Genomic DNA, 19,434 nt, shown 5'->3' with positions numbered 1-19,434 from the left:
GCAACCTCCACCTCCTGGGTTCCAGCGATTCTCCTGTCTCAGCCTCCAAAGTAGCTGGGATAACAGGTGCCCGCCACCACGCCCGGCTAATTTTTTGTATTTTTAGTAGAGACAGGGTTTCACCATGTTGGCCAGGCTGGTCTCAAACTCCTGACCTCAGGTGATCCATCTGCCTTGACCACCCAAAGTGCAGGGATTACAGGCACGAGCCACCTTGCCTGGCCATTTTTTTGTTTTGTTTTGTTTTGAGTTGCAGTCTCACTGTGTCACCCAGGCCAGAGTGCAATGGCATGATCTTGGCTCACTGCAACCTCCGCCTCCTGGATTCAGGCGATTCTCATAGCTCAGACTCCCGAGTAGTGGGATTACAGACATGTACCACCACGCCTGGCTAAATTTTGTATTTTTAGTAGAGATGGGGTTTCACCATGTTCCAGGCTGGTCTCAAACTCCCAACCTCAAGTGATCCTCCCACCTCAGCCTCCCAAAGTGCTGGGATTACAGATGTGAGTCACTGCACCCAGCCAGCAGTGGTCTTGAGCCACCAGCAATGGCATCTCCAACTCCTTTGGACCCGTCAGCAAAAAGCCAAATGGCACCGGACCCCCTCTAGGGTGGGACTTTGTGAGGGCAGCTATGGGCACCAGTGCCCCACCAATACCCAGAGCCCTGCTGACAGTCTTGCTCCAGTTAGTGTGGGGCTTGGGGATACCCTGGGTGGATCAAGCAGAGGGCATATGGGGATGGTCAGGGTGGGAGGGGTGCTCTGACCCAGGCCCCTGCTTACTCCCTCTCTGCCTTGTGCCCCTCCTGAGTTATCTCTAGAGTCTTCGAGAGTGCCAACTGGGACCAGGACCCCAGGTCACAGCCCCCCACACCGTCCTGGACCTGGATTCTGATGGTGGTTCCACTGTACCCCTCACCATATCCTCTGGTTCTAACCAGACCTGAACCTAGACCTCCACTTTTGCCCTCACCCCATGAGGGCCTGGGAACACTAGGTGAGCAGGGTTGGAGCCCACAGGACCCGCACACAAACTTCCCCACCTCTTGGACTTGGGGATAGGATCTGTGCTTTAACCCAGACCAGCCTTGTAGGGATATGTTTAAAGAACAGAGAGGAGTCCTGTGGGGAAGGGGGAGGAAGGGAAGTATGAATACCTACCTCTCGCCAATAATAGAGGTGCCCTGGTCCCCAAAGAGACTGACTCCTGGCCCAGCACGGTAGCTCACGCCTGTAATCCCAGCACTTTGGGAGGCCAAGGCAGGCAGATCACGAGGTCAGGAGTTTGAGACCAGCCTGGCCAACATGGTGAAACCTCGTCTCTACTAAAAATACAAAAATTAGATGGGCGTGGTGGCGGGTGCATATAATTCCAACTGCTTAGGAGACTGAGGCAGGAGAATCGCTTGAACCCAGGGGGCGGAGGTTGCAGGGAGCCGAGACCGTACCATTGCACTCCAGCCTGGGTGACAAAGTGAGACTCCATCTCAAAAAAGAAAAAAAGAAAGAAAGAAACTGACTCCCAAATTCCCACCAAGCCTTACCTATATAGCCTTTTTTTTTTTTTTTCTTTTGAGACAAGCTCTTGTTCTGTCATCGAGGCTGGAATGCCATGGTGTGATCACACCTCATGACAACTTGACTTACCGGGCCCAAGCGAGCCTCCCATTCAGCCTCCTGGGTGGCCGAGACCACAGATGCCACACACAGCTAATTTTATTTATTTATTTATTTATTTATTTATTTATTTATTGCAGAGACAGGATCTCACTATGTTGCCCAGGCTGGTCTTGAACTCCTGGGCTCTAGTGATCCTCGTGCTTCAGCCTCCCAAATTGCTGGGATTATAGTCACCGCACCTGGCCTGGAAATAGTCTTTTAAGTATCCACCTCAGCATGCCTCACAGTGGTAAAAAAAAAAAAGTGGTTTTTTGTTTTGTAGGATCTATAAGAAAATCAGGGAATTTTCAAGGCATTTGATAGCTTTTTGATGGGAAGAAGGACTCTGAGGAGCTCTAGCATACCCCAACCTCCAGGACCCTCATTAGGGGGTAGTTGGGTTTCTGTTTGGCCTTTCCACCTGGACCCCATAGCCTTAAACCTCTGCCTCCTACCTCAGCTGGGAGCACTGTCTTCCATGGTGCTTCTACTTCTCTCCTCAGCCTGGGGAATACCACAGGGCAGTGCCTGCCTCAGGTCCTGCCTTCCCCAGAAGCTGACTTCTTGCTTCAAGGAGAGAGCATTGGCCTGCATGCCAGAGTCTTACCTTTTGCCCAAAGGAGCCTGGTCTTCGGGGCTGCATAGGAGACAAGTGCCTTCTCTGTCTCCCACTGTGGGGAACCTCCTCCTTCACCAGAACTTTATTCCAGCCACTAACCCATTCTAACTCTTCCCCCTCTGACTCTCCTGCCCAAGGTCTGTTCCTGGTTTCCCAGATGCATAAAGGAAGATATATCCCTCCCCTGGGCAGCAAGGCTATAATGGGAGGGAGGGAGAACATGGGAGCATGTGAATAAAATGGCATTAAATACTGAACCAGGGAGTCCAGCCTCTGCTGTTGCTGCTCTTTTCTTTCTCTGCACCCCAAAACAAAAAACTAACCATCCCGACAAATCCTCTGTCCCACAAAGATCTAATAGAGGTACCTTTATTGCACAGGCTATGGTAAGAGTTACACACCCAGACAGCTAGAGGAAGAGCTGTTCAGTCCTCTCTTATGAACATGGAGTTAGCCTTTGTTAAACACAAATGTACCCGACACTGTGCCGGGCACTTCCATACAGTATTTCATTTAGTGCAACAACCCTGCAGGACTGGTATTAACCTAATGTTCCAAAAGGGGAATCTGAGGTTCCACAGGGCTAATTAGCTTGCCCATAATCATAAGCAAGTAAATGTGATTCTCAAGGATTCCAAGGCCCTTGCTCAGTTTACTGGCCATGCTGTTTTCTTACATTTTATATAGGAAGAACAGGATCCAGGCATCACCCTCCACCATTGACCTCCAGAGAAGAAATGACACATTTGGAAGGGCTGTCTAGGACAGGGAGGAAATGGAGTTGGGGGCTGAATCTGAGTTAGGGGATCACTTCTCAGGAGTGAAAGAGCACAGGACAGTGGAACTGTTAGAGGCCTGAGGTCCACAGTCATGCCCCTGCTGCAGCACCTGCAAGGTTCTACTGAGCAGACAGGTATTTGCTTCAAGTATTAGGCCTCTGGGAGGGTGACATTAGCAGGGAATGAAAGGGTGGTGGAGCCTGTGGCTGAGGGAGTAATGTCCGATATTGTGTCTGTGGGTGAGCTGTCAGTGTTCATTCAACGTGGTATCTATGGCTGAACGAGTGGTATCCAAGATTGTGCCCGTACCTGAAGGAGTGGTGTCCCCACCTGATGGGGTAGTGTCTACAGTCTGGGGACGACAGTGCATCCAGTGGTCGGCAATATTTCTGGGATAGCCTTTCTCTACTCGAAGCTGTTGGTTGAGGCGCCAGTACACTTTGCCCTTGAAGAAGTAGAGTCGGCCGTCCTGCCAACTTGTAGCAGCTGAGAGCTGGTTTGGCACTCCCGTAAACAAACCCTTGATTGGTTTGGGGTAGCTGCTGAAGTCAGTGTGGGCTAGCTCATCCCACTGCCAGTACCCGGAGCCCTGGGTATGGGATGGATGGGGACCGGGGAGATGAAGAGGAGAGAGTTAGGGAAGCCAAGGTCTACCCCCAGCCCACTGCAGCTACAGAACATCTCCCTTCCAGCACAAGCTTCGCTTCTCGGTCTAAGGTAGCCCGCCCCTCCTAAGAAGGGATTTGCCCTTGCTTTGAATTTTATACCTTAAAGAGGAACACCTTTTTGTTGAAAGGCCAATAGAGAGCTGCATCCAGGTTAGGTTCTACTTTGTTCAGCTTCTTGGGGAAGCCAGGAGACATCCTGAAATTAACGTAGCGCCACACCCTGTCTCCTGAGAGCACGTGAGGAGAGCACAAGTCACCTCAGGTGATAGGTTTTGGTCTCCTTAGGTCCACCCTTTCAGAAACTTCTCATCTCCCTCCCTTTTATAGTTTCTTTAAGATTAGGCCCTCCTCAAGTAAGACACTGTAACTAGCCACCTTACCCTTAAAGAAGTAAATCCATTGTGTTCGAGGAGAGTAGACAGCAGCATCCAGGTTTCCGGGGAGCCCCTTCCAAAGGGCAGACACTCGGAACAAGGGGCCCCGTCCTGAATCTGATACAGTCCACACGTAGTCCCCCTTGAAAGCATAGGTCTTCCCACTGGGCCCTGAGAGTAATGGTGTGTCAACAAGTCAAAAAGACAGAGGTCAAGTAGGCAGAGACTTAGGAGTATCTCAGGCAGACTAACAATTTGCCCTCTCCCTGCAGACCGGTTCTTCCAAAATTCATTCAGCTTTAATTCAAAGAGAAAATTAAAGGCCGGGAAAGAGGACTCAGAACCTTTGTGGATCAGAATATTTCAGCTTTGGTCCACTCAACAAAACAAAAGCCCTGCAGATAGCTGTTCCTCCTTGGGAACCTCACCCTCCTCTCCAGGGGGCTTCCTAGTTGTCCTTCCAACCAGGTGCAACACCCTCTCTAACAGGCAATCTGGCTAATATAGTTTTCTCCATCTTTATTTCCAGATGTGTTCTAGTGGCCCTCAGAGGGTGGCAACCTTGGTAAATGCCTGCCTAATCCACCTTTAATTTGGCTCTGAACTCTCCCTCCCCATGTCACATGTCTCCTTCCATGGTCATTAATACCTGCCTGTGGTCTAACTTCCGTTGCTCATGCTAAAGTCCCATGTCACTCCCATATGTCCAGGCCTCAGGATCAGCAGGCTGCCCCTACTGCCTGCCAATAGCCCGGAGGGGAAGGGCCTCACCCAGCATCATGGCATCCAGTTCACTACTGCAGGGGTCTGGCATGGGACTGGGTTCTGTGGGCACTGGGGGCACAGTGGGCTGCTCTGTCTCTTCTTCCTCGTCCCTTATCACTGGAATCTTCTTGCCTATAAGGTAAAGTAATGCTGTTTAGGGAAAGAACTCACAGCACCTGGCTTCCATACCAGTCTCCTGTAAGTTTTGCTTACAGGAGCAAAACTTTCCCCATACAGAGGGGAAAAGGGAATCCTAGTGTGTTTGCATTCGTGGTAAGCAATATTATGTTATATCAGCAGGAGACATGTTATAGGTTTGAGAGGCATCAGAAAGGGGGAAGGAGGACTGTTAGAATATGCATTCTTGCCCAGCACGGTGGCTCACACCTGTAATCCCAGCACTTTGGGAGGCCAAGGTGGGCAGATCACGAGGTCAGGAGTTCAAGACCAGTCTGACCAACATGGTGAAACCCCATCTCTACTAAAAATACAAAAAAAAAAAAAAAAATTAGCCAGGCATGGTGACACATGCCTGTAATCCCAGCTACTCAGGAGGCTCAAGCAGGAGAATCACTTCAGTCCAGGAGGTGGAGATTTCAGTGAGCCAAGATCACGCCACTGCAATCCAGCCTGGGCAACAGAGTGAGACTCCACCTCAAAAAAAAAAAATGTGCATTCTTGCTGGGCCTGGTGGCTCATGCCTGTAATCCTAGCACTTTGGGAGGCAGAAGCGGTTGGATTGCCTGAGCTCAGGAGTTTGAGACCAGCCTGGGCAACATGGTGAAACTCTGTCTCTACCAAAATACAAAAAAAATTAGCTAGGTATGACGGTGTACGCCTGTAATCCCAGCTACTTGGGAGGCTGAGGCAGGATAATTACTTGAACCCGAGAGGCAGAGGTTGCAGTGAGCCAAGATGGCACCATTGCACTCCAGCCTGGGTGACAGAGAGTGACTCTGTCTTAAAAAAGAAGAGGAAGGAGAAGAAGAAAGAAGAAAGAAGAAGAAGAAGAAAAGAAGAAAGAAGAAGAAGAAGAAGAGGAGGAGGAGAAGAAGAAGAAGGAGGAGGAAGAAGAAGGAAGAAGGAGAAAGAAGAAAAGAAAGAAGAAAGAGAAGAAGAAAAGTGCCAACCACAGCTGTAAGGAGAGAGAGGCCTGGAAGGAAGATTAGACATAGAAAAGTCATAGAGAAACTTCCCGAAAATGAAGAAGCCTGAATAACTGGGCTGCAGGAGAAGAAAGATGCCAAGCTATATCTTTACATGGAGGCTAGTCTCTTCAAGCTTAGACATGGGAGTCAGACTGACCCTCCCCCTCATTAGGGAGAGGGACTGACCATAGAGAGCCTGGATCCCTGCCACATCATCTGGGTGCAGCTTGAAGTGAGGCTGGTAGCCATGGTAGACTGGGGCCATGAGGGCCTGGGTATATCGGGAGTGCCCAAGCCCCAGGGCATGGCCCACTTCGTGGGCTGCAATGATGCGCAGGTTCACCCCGCGGTAGGTCCCCTCAGTCCAGAACTCGTCTTCATCGAAGTGCACACTGCCCAGTTCTGGGATGTCAGCATGGGCCAGGACTCTCCCTGAACAAAGGCAAAGGTGAACAGGAAGGAGGTCAGAGCCCGCTAGGCTAGAGCACACCCTGCCTATTATAATCTCTAATTAATCCATGCCCTTAAAATTCCCGCAGCTATGTTCACTGTCTCTTGGATGTTTCTTTCTCTCCTTTCAGATTCCCCTGTCATCACCTAGTTCTCTCAGGAATGCCCATCACTGTCCCTTTACCTCCCACCACTCCCTGCTCTCTGGCCCAGTCTTCTCTGGCCCATACCTCTAAGGTATTCCTTGAGCAGGGGAACTTAAGGCAGAAAAAGAAGCATAGGCAGCCAGAGGTGATGGCTCACGCCTGTAATCCCAACACTTTAAGAGGCCAAGGCGGGAGGATTGCTCAAGCCCAGGAGTTTAAGACCAGCATGGGCAACATAGCAAAACCTCATCTCCACACAAACAAAAAAATACAAAAATTAGTCAGGCATGGTAGCATGTGCCTGTAGTCTTGGCTACCTGGGAGGCTGGGGCAGGAGGATCACTTGAGCCTGGGAGGTTGAGGCTTTAGTGAGCCATGATTGTGCCACTGTATTCCAGTCTTAGCAACAGAGTGAGACCCTGTCAAGCAAGCAAGAGAGGGAGGGAGAGAAGAAAGAGAGAGAGAGCTGGGCACAGTGGCTCACGCCACTAATCCCAGCACTTTGGGAGGCCGAGGTGGGCAGATCACCTGAGGTCGGGAATTCAAGACCAGCCTAAACAACATGGAGAAACCCCATCTCTACTGAAAATACAAAATTAGCCAGCAGTGGTGGTGCATGCTTGTAATCGCAGCTACTCAGGAAGCTGAGGCAGGAGAATTGCTTGAACCCAGGAGGGGGAGGTGGCGGTGAGCCAAGATCGCGCCATTGCACTCCAGCCTGGGCAGCAAGAGCAAAACTCCATCTCAAAAAAAAAAAAAAAAAAAAAAGAGACGGGGGGGGAGGGAGGGAGGGAGGGAGGAAGGGAAAAGGAAAGAAAGAAGCATAAGTTTCAAAGAGGATGCTCCATCTAGGTGACCAACTGCTCCCCTGGGGAATATTAGAAGGTAATTAGAGAGTGTACAGTGCAGGTGGGATAAAGGGCAGCCCAAATATCAAGGTTCCAGAGTCACTGGTTCAAGGAGACAGCGGTAATCTCAGAGGTCTGTGAGGTGGGAACTGAGAACTGTTGCCTACCAGGCCCATCAAAAGCATTGGAACAGTACAGGCTTTGGCGGCCATGGAAGGAGAGGCGGATGTCAGCCCTGCCAGCCTTCACCTCTTGGAAGGTCAAAGGAGCCACATTGCTCCAGTACTGGAAGGCTTGATGCAGGGCCACTTGGGCTGTGTGGGCTGGAAGGGTGGAGGGCAGGTTCATGATGCGGAAAGTCAGGTGCTTCTTTCTCCAGCGGCCTAGTTAATGACCAGAAAACAGATTAGAAATACAGATCCTTCTGCCAACCCCAGAGAGCTCCCCCCGGGTTTGGGCACTCAACCCCCAAGACAGGTGATAATCAGGTCATCACCAGGTGATTATCTATTCAACACTGAGCTGGTCCAGACTGTGCTAATACCACGCACGCTCCAGAACCACATCACCCCCTCCTCTCCCTTTCTTTTCCAGGCTTCCTTCTCACCCAGCAGCAGGTATTTAAGAGTCTTCTGGTTGAAGGGATCCTCTAGGCCACAACGAGGCTGCCTCATGCGGGCCCTTGTGGCGTCATCCAGCTGACCTGAGACTGGAAGTTCAGATGCTTCCTGAAAAGCTCTGAAGGAGGGAGAGGGATAGGTCTACCAGGACAGGCAAATCTGGAATGATTGGGATCTGGAGATGATTGCTCTTTTACTTCCTGCTGCCCAAGATCATGGCCAAGAATAGCACAGAATCCCTGAAGCAATTTTTTTCCTTCTTTTCTTTTCCTTCCTTCCTTTTCTTTTCTTTTTTCTTTTTTTTTTTTTTTGGTAGAGATGGTGGTCTCACTATGTCGCCCAGGTTGCTCTCGAACTCCTGGGCTCAAGCAATCCTCCTGCCTGGGCCTCCCAAAGTGCTAGGATTACAGGCATGAGCCACAGTGCCGAGCCCCCCAGTGCAATTTCTAACCTTCTCCTACTCTGCGGGGGTGTCTGGCTCCCCTGCTCTGGAGATATTTCCACTGGTGCTCCCACCTGACAGCCTGTCCTCCTCCAGCCTTCTCCTCTCCTGGCTGGATACCCCCCCAGCCCAGCTTGCTCTGGAGCAGTTTCATTCAGTTGTGGACTGTCATAGAGCCTATGGGCTTTTCAAGGGACCTAAACATATCTGAGAGCAGAAAGGAAAACAATCCATTACATCAACATATAAAACTATAAAATAGAAATAAGTACTGAATCAAAGGCCCACAAAAGGTAATAGCATGTCAACAACTCAACTCATAGTTTTACGTATCATTACACTTTATGTGGGCTGCAACTAAATATTAGTATTTGAGATATGATGTGGGCAGAGACTCCAAAGGAGTGCATGGGGCCTAGGAAGATCGAATGACTATATTCCTCATCTGTGAATCCCCTTCTCACCCCATGCCCCACCACCGTAATAACGCTCTACACCCATCTCTAGATCCCTGGCATGGTTTAGGGTCAGGTGGAGGTGGGCCTGGAGAGAGGAAGGGATGAGAAGGGAGAAGACCTTGAGACCTTGGCCCTAAGGGTATGCACCTCATAGCTTCTCACCTCAGAGCCTCGGTGATATCTTCTGGCTTGAAGTTATTAGGTCCTTCTAGAGGCTTCTGTAGGTACCCATATTGCAACAGGTACTCCTATAATGGGGGTGGAGATAAGCAGATGAAAGGGGTTAGTCGCAGAGTAAAGCTTCTAAGTGACCTAACAGGTCAATCAGGAGAGGATGGAGCCCAGGTGCGGTGGCTCATGCCTGTAATCCCAGCACTTTGGGAGGCCGAGGTGGGCAGATCATCTGAGGTTGGGAGTTCGAGACTAGCCTGACCAACATGGAGAAACCCCATCTCTACTAAAAATACAAAATTAGCTGGATGCGCATGCCTGCAATCCCAGCTACTAGGGAGGCTGAGGCAGGAGAATCGCTTAAACCTGGGAGGCGGAGGTTGCAGTGAGCTGAGATTGCACCATTGCTCTCCAGCCTAGACAACAAGAGTGAAACTCTGTCTCAAAAAAAAAAAGAAAAAGAAAGGAGAAGAGGAGCCAGATATGGAAGCACTAATGGAGAAGCACCTTAGAGAAGCGGCTCAGATGGAACAAGGGGAAGCAGCGGGAGATGGGCAGGGTAGACCATGGGGCAGAGGGAGCAAGGGAAAAGCAGGAAGGCTGAAAGAGGGAGGCTTGGATGGGGCCATGGAGCAGTAACCCCTGTCTCTCCCCTGGCCCAGGTCTCTTTCCTGGGGGACTTACCATGGCCATCTCCTTCTCCACAAGCCCCGGGACCCGGCCTGAGACTGTCATGGGAAGTAGGAAGCTCAGCCACAGCTGCTGCCACTTCATGGTCCCACCAGATAAGAGCTCCAGCGGCTGTCCGTGCACTTTGACCTGAGATTTCTGGGAGCCTGGGGGACAGTGCTAGGCAGAGGGGCTCTTACCTCCAGTTCTTTTTACTCTCCAGCCTCTGGTCCTCTTTATAACAACTGAGGGAAATTGGGGGGAGAGGCAGAGGGAGGTGACTCAGCCAAGAGATATGTTGCAATTCACCATTTACCCTTGCCCTACCAGAGAGCGGAAGCCAAAGAGAGTTCCCAATCCCTTCCCTCAGAGTCCTCTGCTGGAGATGGGAAAACTTTTCAAAAATACTGCCCTGGGGTGAGCATCCGGGTAGGATGAGAATCAGAATCTCTAGAGAGACTAGAGATAGGGATCGTGGCCATCCTCTGGAGTAAGACATTGCTGTGCCCCAGGGACCCTGGTCCAGAAAATCGCTCTGCTCCTTCAGGTCTCCCTAGGATAAGCTGAGAGGTAGGAAACAGCTGAGGTAGTTTGGGTTTCAGGTGAAGAGTCAAGGGTAAAGTCTCAGTTTCTTTGCATCCAAGACCAAGTTGGGAATATAAATGATCCTGAAACAACTTTTGTCTGCTTTAATGAAAAGTCATTATTTTGGCTAGGTGTGGTTGCTCACGCCTGTAATCCCAGCACTTTGGGAGGCCGAGGTGAGTGGATCAAGAGGTCAAGAGATGGAGACCATCCTGGCCAACATGGTGAAACCCTGCCTCTACTAAAAATACAAAAATTAGCCAGGTGTGGTGGCATACACCTGTAATCCCAGCTACTTGGGAGGCTGAGGCAGGAGAATCACCTGAACCCAGGAGGCAGAGGTTGCAGTGAGCCGAGATTGCTGCCACTGTACTCCACTGGGCAACAGATGGAGACTCTGTCTCAAAAAAAAAAAATAAAAAGTAAAAAGTAAAAAAAAAAACCATAGTCACTATGTATTACATACTTTATATATTACCTCCCTTAGTTCTCACAGCCATCCTGTAAGGGGAGAATTCTTCTGGCCACTTTTTGTAGGAGGAAGTAGATAACTCAGAAAGGGAAATTTGACCAAGAACATGGAGCTCCCAACTGGCCTGACCTTATTGAAATCCGTCTGCTGACTCTGTAACTCGTGCTCTTTCCTTACACCACACTGACACTTAGAGCTTTGTTCTTTAATTAGTTAGGAGCCCACCGAAGGCTCCACCATCAGTTACGCATCATACAACATTTGCATCTTGTTCAAAAGCACAGTCAAGTAGACATAAGAATGGGGAAAAGGGTAACTGAACTCATGTTCTCAGAAGGGCTGGGAGGCCACGGAACACCTCACACCCCAGGACCAAGGTGGAGGATGTTCCTGATTCATACTGCTGCCCTCAGTGATGCTGGTCCCTCTGACCCCTCCACCTCCCAACTGATAACCATTGGGTGACTAAGTCCCAAGTGATCAGTGGCAGGCAAGGTAGGACAGAAAGCCTCTGAGTGATGAGTGACAGGGCCCATCACCAAGGCTGATGCACCCAGGAGATGATGATGGAGTTTGGGGAGAGCTCAGCCCCCTGCAGGGCTCTTTCTCCTCACTTTCCTCCTTCTTTTTACCCCCTACCCTCCAGTCTTTCCCTTTTGAGAACAGAACATGGGTCATTTAAAAATTAATTATGGGCCAGACGTGGTGGCTCACGCCTGTTATCCAAGCACTTTGGAGGCCAAGGCGGGCGGATCACCTGAGGTCGGGAATTCAAGACCAGCCTGACCAACATGGTGAAACCCCATCTTGAAAAAAAAAAATTAATTATGATTTTTAAAATTAATGTTTTGTGTTTTTTCTCTGAATAAGTTATCCATTATTCATTGTAGTATTTGGTGTTAGAAAATACCAAAACAAGCAAGGAAGAAAATGAAAACCACCAGTAAATGCTACCCAAAAGAGAACCACTAGTAACATTTTGATGCATTTCTTTGGAGACTGGCTGGGATGAAGGAGAGCACTTAAGATGCCAGTGTGGATAATGGGGGAGAGGTGGGGCAGGGGAGAGAAGACACAGACAAGGAGGGTGCAAGGGACAGGAGTAAAGAAAAATGAATGTTACAGCAAATTACTCCCTCCCTTTAGAAACCGCATGTAAGGAAAAAATATATATATATTATACATATTATATATATTATATATATATATAATTTATATGTATATATTCAAGGCTGTAATGCCCAGGCTGGAGTGCAGCGGCGCAATCCTGGCCGGCTCACTGCAACCTCTACCTCCTGGGCTCAATCGATCCTCCCACCTCATCCTCCTGTATAGCTGGGGCTACAGGCACATACCACCTAGCTCAGCTAATTTTTGTATTTTTTGTAGGGACAGTGGAGGGTGGGGCAGGCGGGTTTCCTGTGTTGCTCAGGCTGGTCTTGGGCTCAAGTGATCCGCCCACCTCGGCCTCCCAAAGTGCTGTGATTACAGGTGTCAGCCACTGTGCCTAGCCAGGAAAAAAAAAATATATATATATGGTTAGAGTGTTAGTGAGAGAGATAGTGATTATCATAAGCTAAGGGTGGGCACTAACTCTGGCCTCAGAAGGCCTGGGGATGGAACCACATTCTAGCAGCTTAGGAGCCAGGAGAGAGAATAATTCAAAAGTGAAAGCTGCCACATAGTTAACTTCATTTAAATTTCAACAACAACCCCTGAGTCAGTATTATCCTTTTTTATTTCCTTTTTCTGAGACTGAGTCTCGTTCTGTAGCCCAGGCTGGAGTGCAGTGGTGCAATCTCGGCTCACTGCAACCTTCGTTTCTCGGGTTCAAGTAATTCTCCTGCCTCAGCCATCCCAGTAGCTGGGATTACAGGCGCGTGCCACATACCAGGCTAATTTTTGTACTTTTAGTAGAGACAGGATTTCACTATGTTGGCCAAGCTGGTCTCAAACTCCTGAGCTCAAGTGATCTGCCCACCATGGCCTCCCAAAGTGCTGGGATTAGAGGCGTGAGCCACTGCATCCGGCCAATGTTACCATCTTTATACAGAAAAAGAGACTGAGTAATAAGTTGCTTCAGGCCACATAGCTAGAAAGCAGCAGAGCCCAGAGCAGACTCTAAACCTGCCATCTTTGTTCAGCACTCTTCAGTCTCCCAGAGTTCCCACAGGCACCCAAACCAAAGCTCCTAGAGTCAGGAGCTGCAGGCCGAGTACCAGTGCAAGGACTGTATGACTAATTGTTGCCAGCAAAGCATCATGACCACCCCCTCCGCCAGCCCCTACCCCCTGAGCCAGGCTGACCCAGCTCTTTTTCCCTCTGAATTTGTCATCTCTCTCTGGGGGAGATGTGGGCATGTGTGTGAAGGGTTAGGACATGTGGCTGAAAAAAGGACATGGGCTGCCCCAAAAAGAGCCCTTGATCTGACAGAAGCAAATGGATTCTTTGTCTTTCCTGCAAACTGGTTTTCCTCTCTGTCCACAAATTGTGGCAAAATACTTTTATAGCAATATTTTTAGTGACAATATTTTAAACTATAGCAACTGGGAGTAGGGTAGACTTCTGAGAATATTTTTGAATGAAGAGGGGCCACGGGGCTACAGGTGGAAGGCAAAAGTTTATAGAGATTTCTAAGCCCAGGAGAAGCTAATCTCAAAGCCCACCCCCTCTGACAGCCACCGTTATCCTGTGGAGGCAGTGGGCAGGGAAGCTAGGGAAAGAAGGAAGGGGAACCCTGGAGGGCTGGACATCCTAATACAAGGGCAAGTCTGGAGCCTGAAGCTGGAAACTGGAGGTGAGAAAAACATGAGCTGTAACCAAGTTAGGGCTGGCCCTGACTTTGCCCTTGAGCTGGAGAAATGGGGGAGTTGGCGGTGTTAGGCTCTGACTTGTTTCCCCTTCAGAGCCCCAAGGGGGTCAGGAGATAGGGAATCTTCCCTGGCGGAGTAGGGTGGAATTTTTAAGCTGTTACCCTGGAAACCTCTGTTTTTAAGAGGACTTCCCTACATACCCACAAACACAGACAGACACACACACTTCTTTAATTACTCATAAGTTCCTAGAAGCCGTATGGGACGTGATGGTCAGGGCTGTGCACAACTGGAACTGGTTAGTGACCAGGGAAGTGGGAGGGGCTTGGGGATGGCTCAGGACAGGGCCAGCACATTCTGTTCCCATGATGCTCCAAACTTCCTCAACCCACGTATGAACACTTCCTGGTGTTCCCGCCCACCCACCACTGCCACTTGCACACACACTGCATCGGGCAGTGGTCTGCATCAGCTCAGTTGAAAGGACATCAGACCCAAATACAGAAGTTCTTCGGCTCCTGCCAAAGTGTGAGGGAGGCATCTGCTCCCCTTCTCCATTTCTCAGAAAAAGATGCTGTCCCACAAGCCTCCCCCAGAAATGGCCAGAGGCTTTTCTTTTTCTTTTTCTTTTTCTTTTTTTTGAGACAGAGTCTCTCTCTGTCACCCAGGCTGGAGTGCAATGGCATGATCTCGACTCACGGCAACCTCCATCTCCCAGGTTGAAGCGATTCTCCTGCCTTTGTCTCCCGAGTAGCTGGAATTACAGGCGCATGCCACCAAGCCCCGCTAATTTTTGTATTTTTACTGGAAATGGGGTTTCACCATGTTAGCCGGGATGGTTTCAAACCATGACCTCAGGTGATCCACCTTGGCCTCCAAAAGTGCTGGGATTACAGGTGTGAGCCACCACCCCCAGCCTGGAGGCTTCTACTGGTGGTCTTATTACCCAGCACAGGCCTTGTTGCGTGAAGGAATAAATTCTAGGCCCTGGGACAAGGAGGAGACAAGTGAAATAAGAAATGTCGGAGGGGGTTGGAGAGCGATAGCATTAGGAGAAACACCTAACGTAGATGATGGGGTAATGGATGCAGCAAACCACCGCCATGGCACGTGTATACCTATGTAACAAACCTGCACGTTCTGCATATGTTCCCCAGAACTTAAAATATAATACATAAAAAACTAAAAATAAGGAAATGTCAGTGTTCTCTCAGCATCTGGGATGATAGGGAAATGGAGGTAGCACGGGGTTTTTTGCTTCTTCTGGGAATGGCAGCCTTTTCTTTCAAGAAACCAAACTGCTTTTCCTAAGGGAGGTAGGATGTGGGTGAGCACTTTGCCCTCTTGTCTTCACCCTGTGACACCAGGAAACACATCTGTCTTGATGTTTGGGGACTGTCATGGGCCTGGAAAACCCATGTTTGGCTCCTTTTTTGTTGGCAAAAGGGCTTGATAGGGGTTTGGCAAGGGAAAGAGCCCTGCACTGACCTCTGCTTTTGAGAGAGTAGTAACTAGATGCGGGAGGGAAAGCTGGGAAAAACCTAGCTGTGATTCTGCCAAGCCAGCAATGCAGAGAGGGCTGTTGGGGTGAGAAGGCTGTCCTTGATGGCTAAGGGATGCCTTGACACCTGTTTTGATGGATTCGGAGGCTCTCCCCAACCCCTGTTTTGCCTCCAAATTTCTTAAGAAGGATACTGGGTGTTCACCAGTGTGTTTTTATTCTTTTTAAAATGGAATTCATTAATTTGACCATAGGGGAAACATTGATGCTATGTACCAGTACCTCCTGCACATTGGAAGAAAGAACTAAAAGGTTTTAAAGTGTTTTTAAAGGGGCACAATTCCAAACTCAAACTGGAATTGAGCTGTGTGCAGCTTTGGCACAATGAGCACTGCTGCTCAGCTGTGAAGAGTTTTTGAAATGTGCAATAGGAAAAGATAGCTGAGAAAGAAGACTGTTGATCCTAAGGAAACTGTTTTCTCAGATTGTTCCTTTTCCTTTTTTCCTTTGAGATCTCTTTTCAAAGTTTTCTCAGATTTTTTTTCTTTCTCTGCATTTGCGGGTTTGGAACCTCCTTCACTCTGAGTCTCTCCTGGGCAAACAGAATATAAGCTGGTGCCTTCACACAGCCCTGCAAACTGCCAGGGCTAGCTAGTCTCACCCTCCTGAGTGAATTACTGGAGCCACACAGTCTTGGTGCATAGCATGGTCTTCAGGTCTCAGTTCCCTTCTTAATTCTTAGTCTTGTGGTTTTTAAGTGGAATCAGCATTGCAGACTAAAAGCAACATCTATATAGCTCCTTGAACAAGCCACCAGCGAGGCACAAATACCTCCCCATTGTCTATAATACACCCTTGCAGATCACAAGCTGGCTGTGATTGTCACCCTGTCTGACCTGGGGTAAAAAGGCACAAAGGAGGAAGCAGAAGGGGAAATTAAGTCTGAACTAAACAATGTCATAAGACAAAGAATTTCCAGACTGTTCTTTTATCCTCTCAACTTCCAGAAGGACCTAAGACTCTGTTAAGTGAAAACTCAAGAAATGTTGACTACATCTTTTGCAAAAGGCTGAAAGAAGACAGAGTGAGGTTGCGGGACCTGCGGATTGATTCCTGGTCTTCAGGGCCTTTTAATTGAAATGGGAAGGGCCCAGCCAGACAGGACCTAATAGGTTACTTGGATGTTTCAGATAATTTGTCCTGGGGTTGTTGGCTCTTCTCAGCTTCCGGTTTCGAAAACATATGTCTCAAACCATAACAGTCCAATGAGGACATTTTATCTTCAAATCTTCCATTTTCAAGTGCCTCACTGTGAGTTGGAGAAACCTGGCCCAACACTTTGCTGACTCCTGACCACATTCCAGGCTTTGCTGCTAGTACAACAGGGAATTGCTCTGTAGTGGGATCAAAAGCCTTGTTACAGGGGGATCAAAAGCCCTTCCACAAGGGGAACCTAACCCTTTGGATGCCCCATCTCCTTTTTGGTTTTCAATGTTCTTTATTTAATGTAATACTCGGTTAATATATTTTTTAAAATTGAGAGCACAATGCAATAAAATCTATAAAGTGAACAAATTTTAAGTGTATATCTTGATTTTTTTTAAATGTGTATATTGGCCTGGTGTGGTGGCTCACGCCTGTAATCCCAGCACTTTGGGAGGCCGAGGCAGGCGGATCATGAGATCAGGAGTTCGAGACCAGCCTGACCAACATGGTAAAGCCCCATCTCTACTAAAAATACAAAAATTTGCCAGGCATGATGGTTGGTGCCTGTAATCTCAGCTACTTGGGAGGCTGAGGCAGGAGAATCACTTGAACCCAGGAGGCAGAAGTTGCAGTGAGCCAAGATCAGACCATTGCACTCCAGCCTGGGCAACAAAGCGAGACTCCATCCCCCCCCAAAAAAATGGGCAAAAGATCTGAAGAGTCACCTGATCAAATAAGATACACGGATTACAGGTAATCATATGAAAAGATGTTTGACATCATATGTCATTAAAGAACTGTGAATTAAAACAACAGTGAGATATCACTTACAGCTATCAGAATCATAAGTATGCTGCCAGGCGCAGTGGCTCACACCTGTAATCCCAGCACTTTAGGAGGCTGAGACGAGCAGATCACCTGAGGTCCCGAGTTCAAGACCAGCCTGACCAATATGGTGAAACCCCATCTTTAAAATAAATAAATAAATAATTTTAAAAAAGAAAAAAATCATAAGTGTGCTAATAACTCTTTGTTAAGCCCTATTCTATGTAGCTGTTAAACAGACATGCTACAGGCACGTAGTACATTCTATGTCCTTGTACTTTAACCAAGATATCTATGCTAGATGTGCTCACAAGCATGTCCTAGCTCTCCATTGCTTTTGCCTGTTTAAAAAAGTTTTAAGTTGTTAGCCAATTCAGTTTTAGTTTAGATTGTGAGGTCTGGCTCCAGCCAACAGAGGTCAGACACAGCAGCAAGGAATAAATTTATGCATATTCCCTTTGTTCTTTCTACTCTTGTGGCACAATGGCTACCAGAAATACCCTTCCTGCAGTCCAGGAAGTAAAAATTGCATTGCTGAAAGATCCTTTGTCTCACTACTAATTTTTCTTTGCAGCACCGAGTATCTATTTCTAACATTTATTTCCAACACCTACAAAATTAAACATCCTCTTACCATATGATCCAGCAGTTGTGCTCCTTGGTATTTATCCAAATGAACTGAAAAGTTATGTCCATACAAAAGCTTCCATATGGATGCTTACAGCAGCTTTATCCATAATTGCTGAAATGGGGAAGCAACCAAGATGTGAGCCGAGATGGCGCCACTGCACTCCAGCCTGGCAACAAAACGAGACTCCATCTCAAAAAAAAGAAAAAAAAAAGGCCAGGCACAGTGGTTTAAGCCTGTAATCCCAGCTCTTTGGGAGGCAAAGGCTGGCAGATCACCTAAGGTCAGGAGTTCGAGACCAGCCTGACCAACATGGAGAAACCCCACCTCTACTAAAAATACAAAAAATTCACCGGGTGTGGTAGTGCATGCCCGTAATCCCAGCTACTCGGGAGGCTAAGGTAGGAGAATCGCTTGAACCCAGGAGGCGAAGGTTGCAGTGAGCCAAGATCATGCCATTGCACTCCATCCTAGGCAACAAGAGCAAAACTCCATCTCAAAATAAATAAATATATATATTTTGGGGTAAATCACTTTTATTTCCTTCAGTTCCCACTTTAAAACTTAAAAACGTTTTAAATATTAAAAGTCAGGTTGATAGCTTTGGAGAGATTTCAGTTGAAGGTTGTTAGATAGAGATGAGAAAGGAGCTGAAAAACAAATTTGGATAAGTAGAAAAGAGCAAATTTAGATATATTATTCTTCATTAATCAGAGTCTTAGTTCTGAGAATAGATCAGTTTGGTTAAACAGCTGTGTTCCATTCCGGGAGGTGCCACTGCAGATGGGCTAGGCCTCTATTTATGATACAGGCAAACAGATCTTTAGTAAGAGTTATTTCTACGGAAACAGAAGAAAAACAAAAGTTAATGTTTGGAGTAGTCTCTAGCTCGTTTTTGCAGAGTCTCTAAAGTATCTTCAGATTGCACTGGTGATCTGACAGATTTTTTTGAATTGTAACTCGAACCAGGTGTTCAGGTGAACTTTCTGAGTATTGCATATGTTAGCAAGCACAAAGGCTGTTTCTACGTAAGTTGCTGTGGTGATTTCTCCTAGAGTTTGTATCAAGCTATCTAGCTTCAGTTTGCAGGGCTTCAACAAAAGCACAATTTTAATTTTTAGTGAGTCCAAGTCAGAAAAATCATAGAAAAATTTGAAAAATGTTAGTTTGGAGACTTGTATCTGGGAAAGAATTCAGACTCAGTCCAAATTGTAGGCAGAGAATAAAAACTCAAAAACAATGCCCAGGACAGGCTGGGTGCGGTGGCTCACATCTGTAATCCCAGCACTTTGGGAGGCCCAGGTGGATGGATCACGAGGTCAGGAGTTCAAGACCAGCCTGGCCAACATGGTGAAACCCTGTCTCTACTAAAGATACAAGAATTAGTCGAGCATGGTGGTGCATGCCTGTAATCCCAGCTACTCAGGAGTCTGAGGCAGGAGAATAGCTTGAACCCGGGAGGAGGTGTAGGTTTCAGTGAGCTGAGATCATGCCACTGCACTCCAGCCTGGGACAGAGGGAGACTCTGTCTCAAAAAAACAAACAAACAAACAAAAACACAATGGCCAGGGCTACAATCTAATA

At 48.0% G+C, this 19,434-nt stretch overlaps 1 protein-coding gene and 1 pseudogene across 3 annotated transcripts; one reads left to right on the top strand and one right to left on the bottom strand.

The window, feature by feature from the left end:
• LOC116564422 overlaps positions 1 to 1,280 on the top strand; it is a 6,104-nt pseudogene extending 4,824 nt beyond the window's left edge.
• A 1,355-nt stretch (positions 1,281 to 2,635) lies between these two features.
• On the bottom strand, positions 2,636 to 10,083 carry MMP19 (matrix metallopeptidase 19). 3 transcript variants are annotated; one of them, XM_032291457.1, is made up of 9 exons: positions 9,836 to 10,083; positions 9,143 to 9,228; positions 8,068 to 8,198; positions 7,628 to 7,843; positions 6,203 to 6,448; positions 4,875 to 5,000; positions 4,110 to 4,274; positions 3,829 to 3,956; positions 2,636 to 3,650 (listed from the first exon to the last, which is right to left on the bottom strand). In XM_032291457.1, exons 1-9 carry the CDS (start codon positions 9,923 to 9,925, stop codon positions 3,309 to 3,311), a joined length of 1,530 nt encoding a protein of 509 aa, XP_032147348.1. In that variant the 5' UTR covers positions 9,926 to 10,083; the 3' UTR covers positions 2,636 to 3,308. The 3 variants fall into 3 exon arrangements, with proteins under 3 accessions (XP_032147348.1, XP_032147353.1, XP_032147360.1); XM_032291462.1 differs by having other exon boundaries at positions 2,715 to 3,650; positions 8,068 to 8,169; XM_032291469.1 differs by having other exon boundaries at positions 2,715 to 3,650; positions 10,021 to 10,047.
• Between the last annotated feature and the right edge of the window lie 9,351 nt (positions 10,084 to 19,434).

Source organism: Sapajus apella, unplaced genomic scaffold, assembly GCF_009761245.1.
Source record: "Sapajus apella isolate SASKATOON/1434 unplaced genomic scaffold, GSC_monkey_1.0 scaffold2, whole genome shotgun sequence".
In the NCBI taxonomy this organism is placed as follows: domain Eukaryota; kingdom Metazoa; phylum Chordata; class Mammalia; order Primates; family Cebidae; genus Sapajus; species Sapajus apella.
The sequence above is the reverse complement of the archived record's forward strand: the minus strand, read 5'-3'. Positions and strand labels throughout refer to the sequence as shown.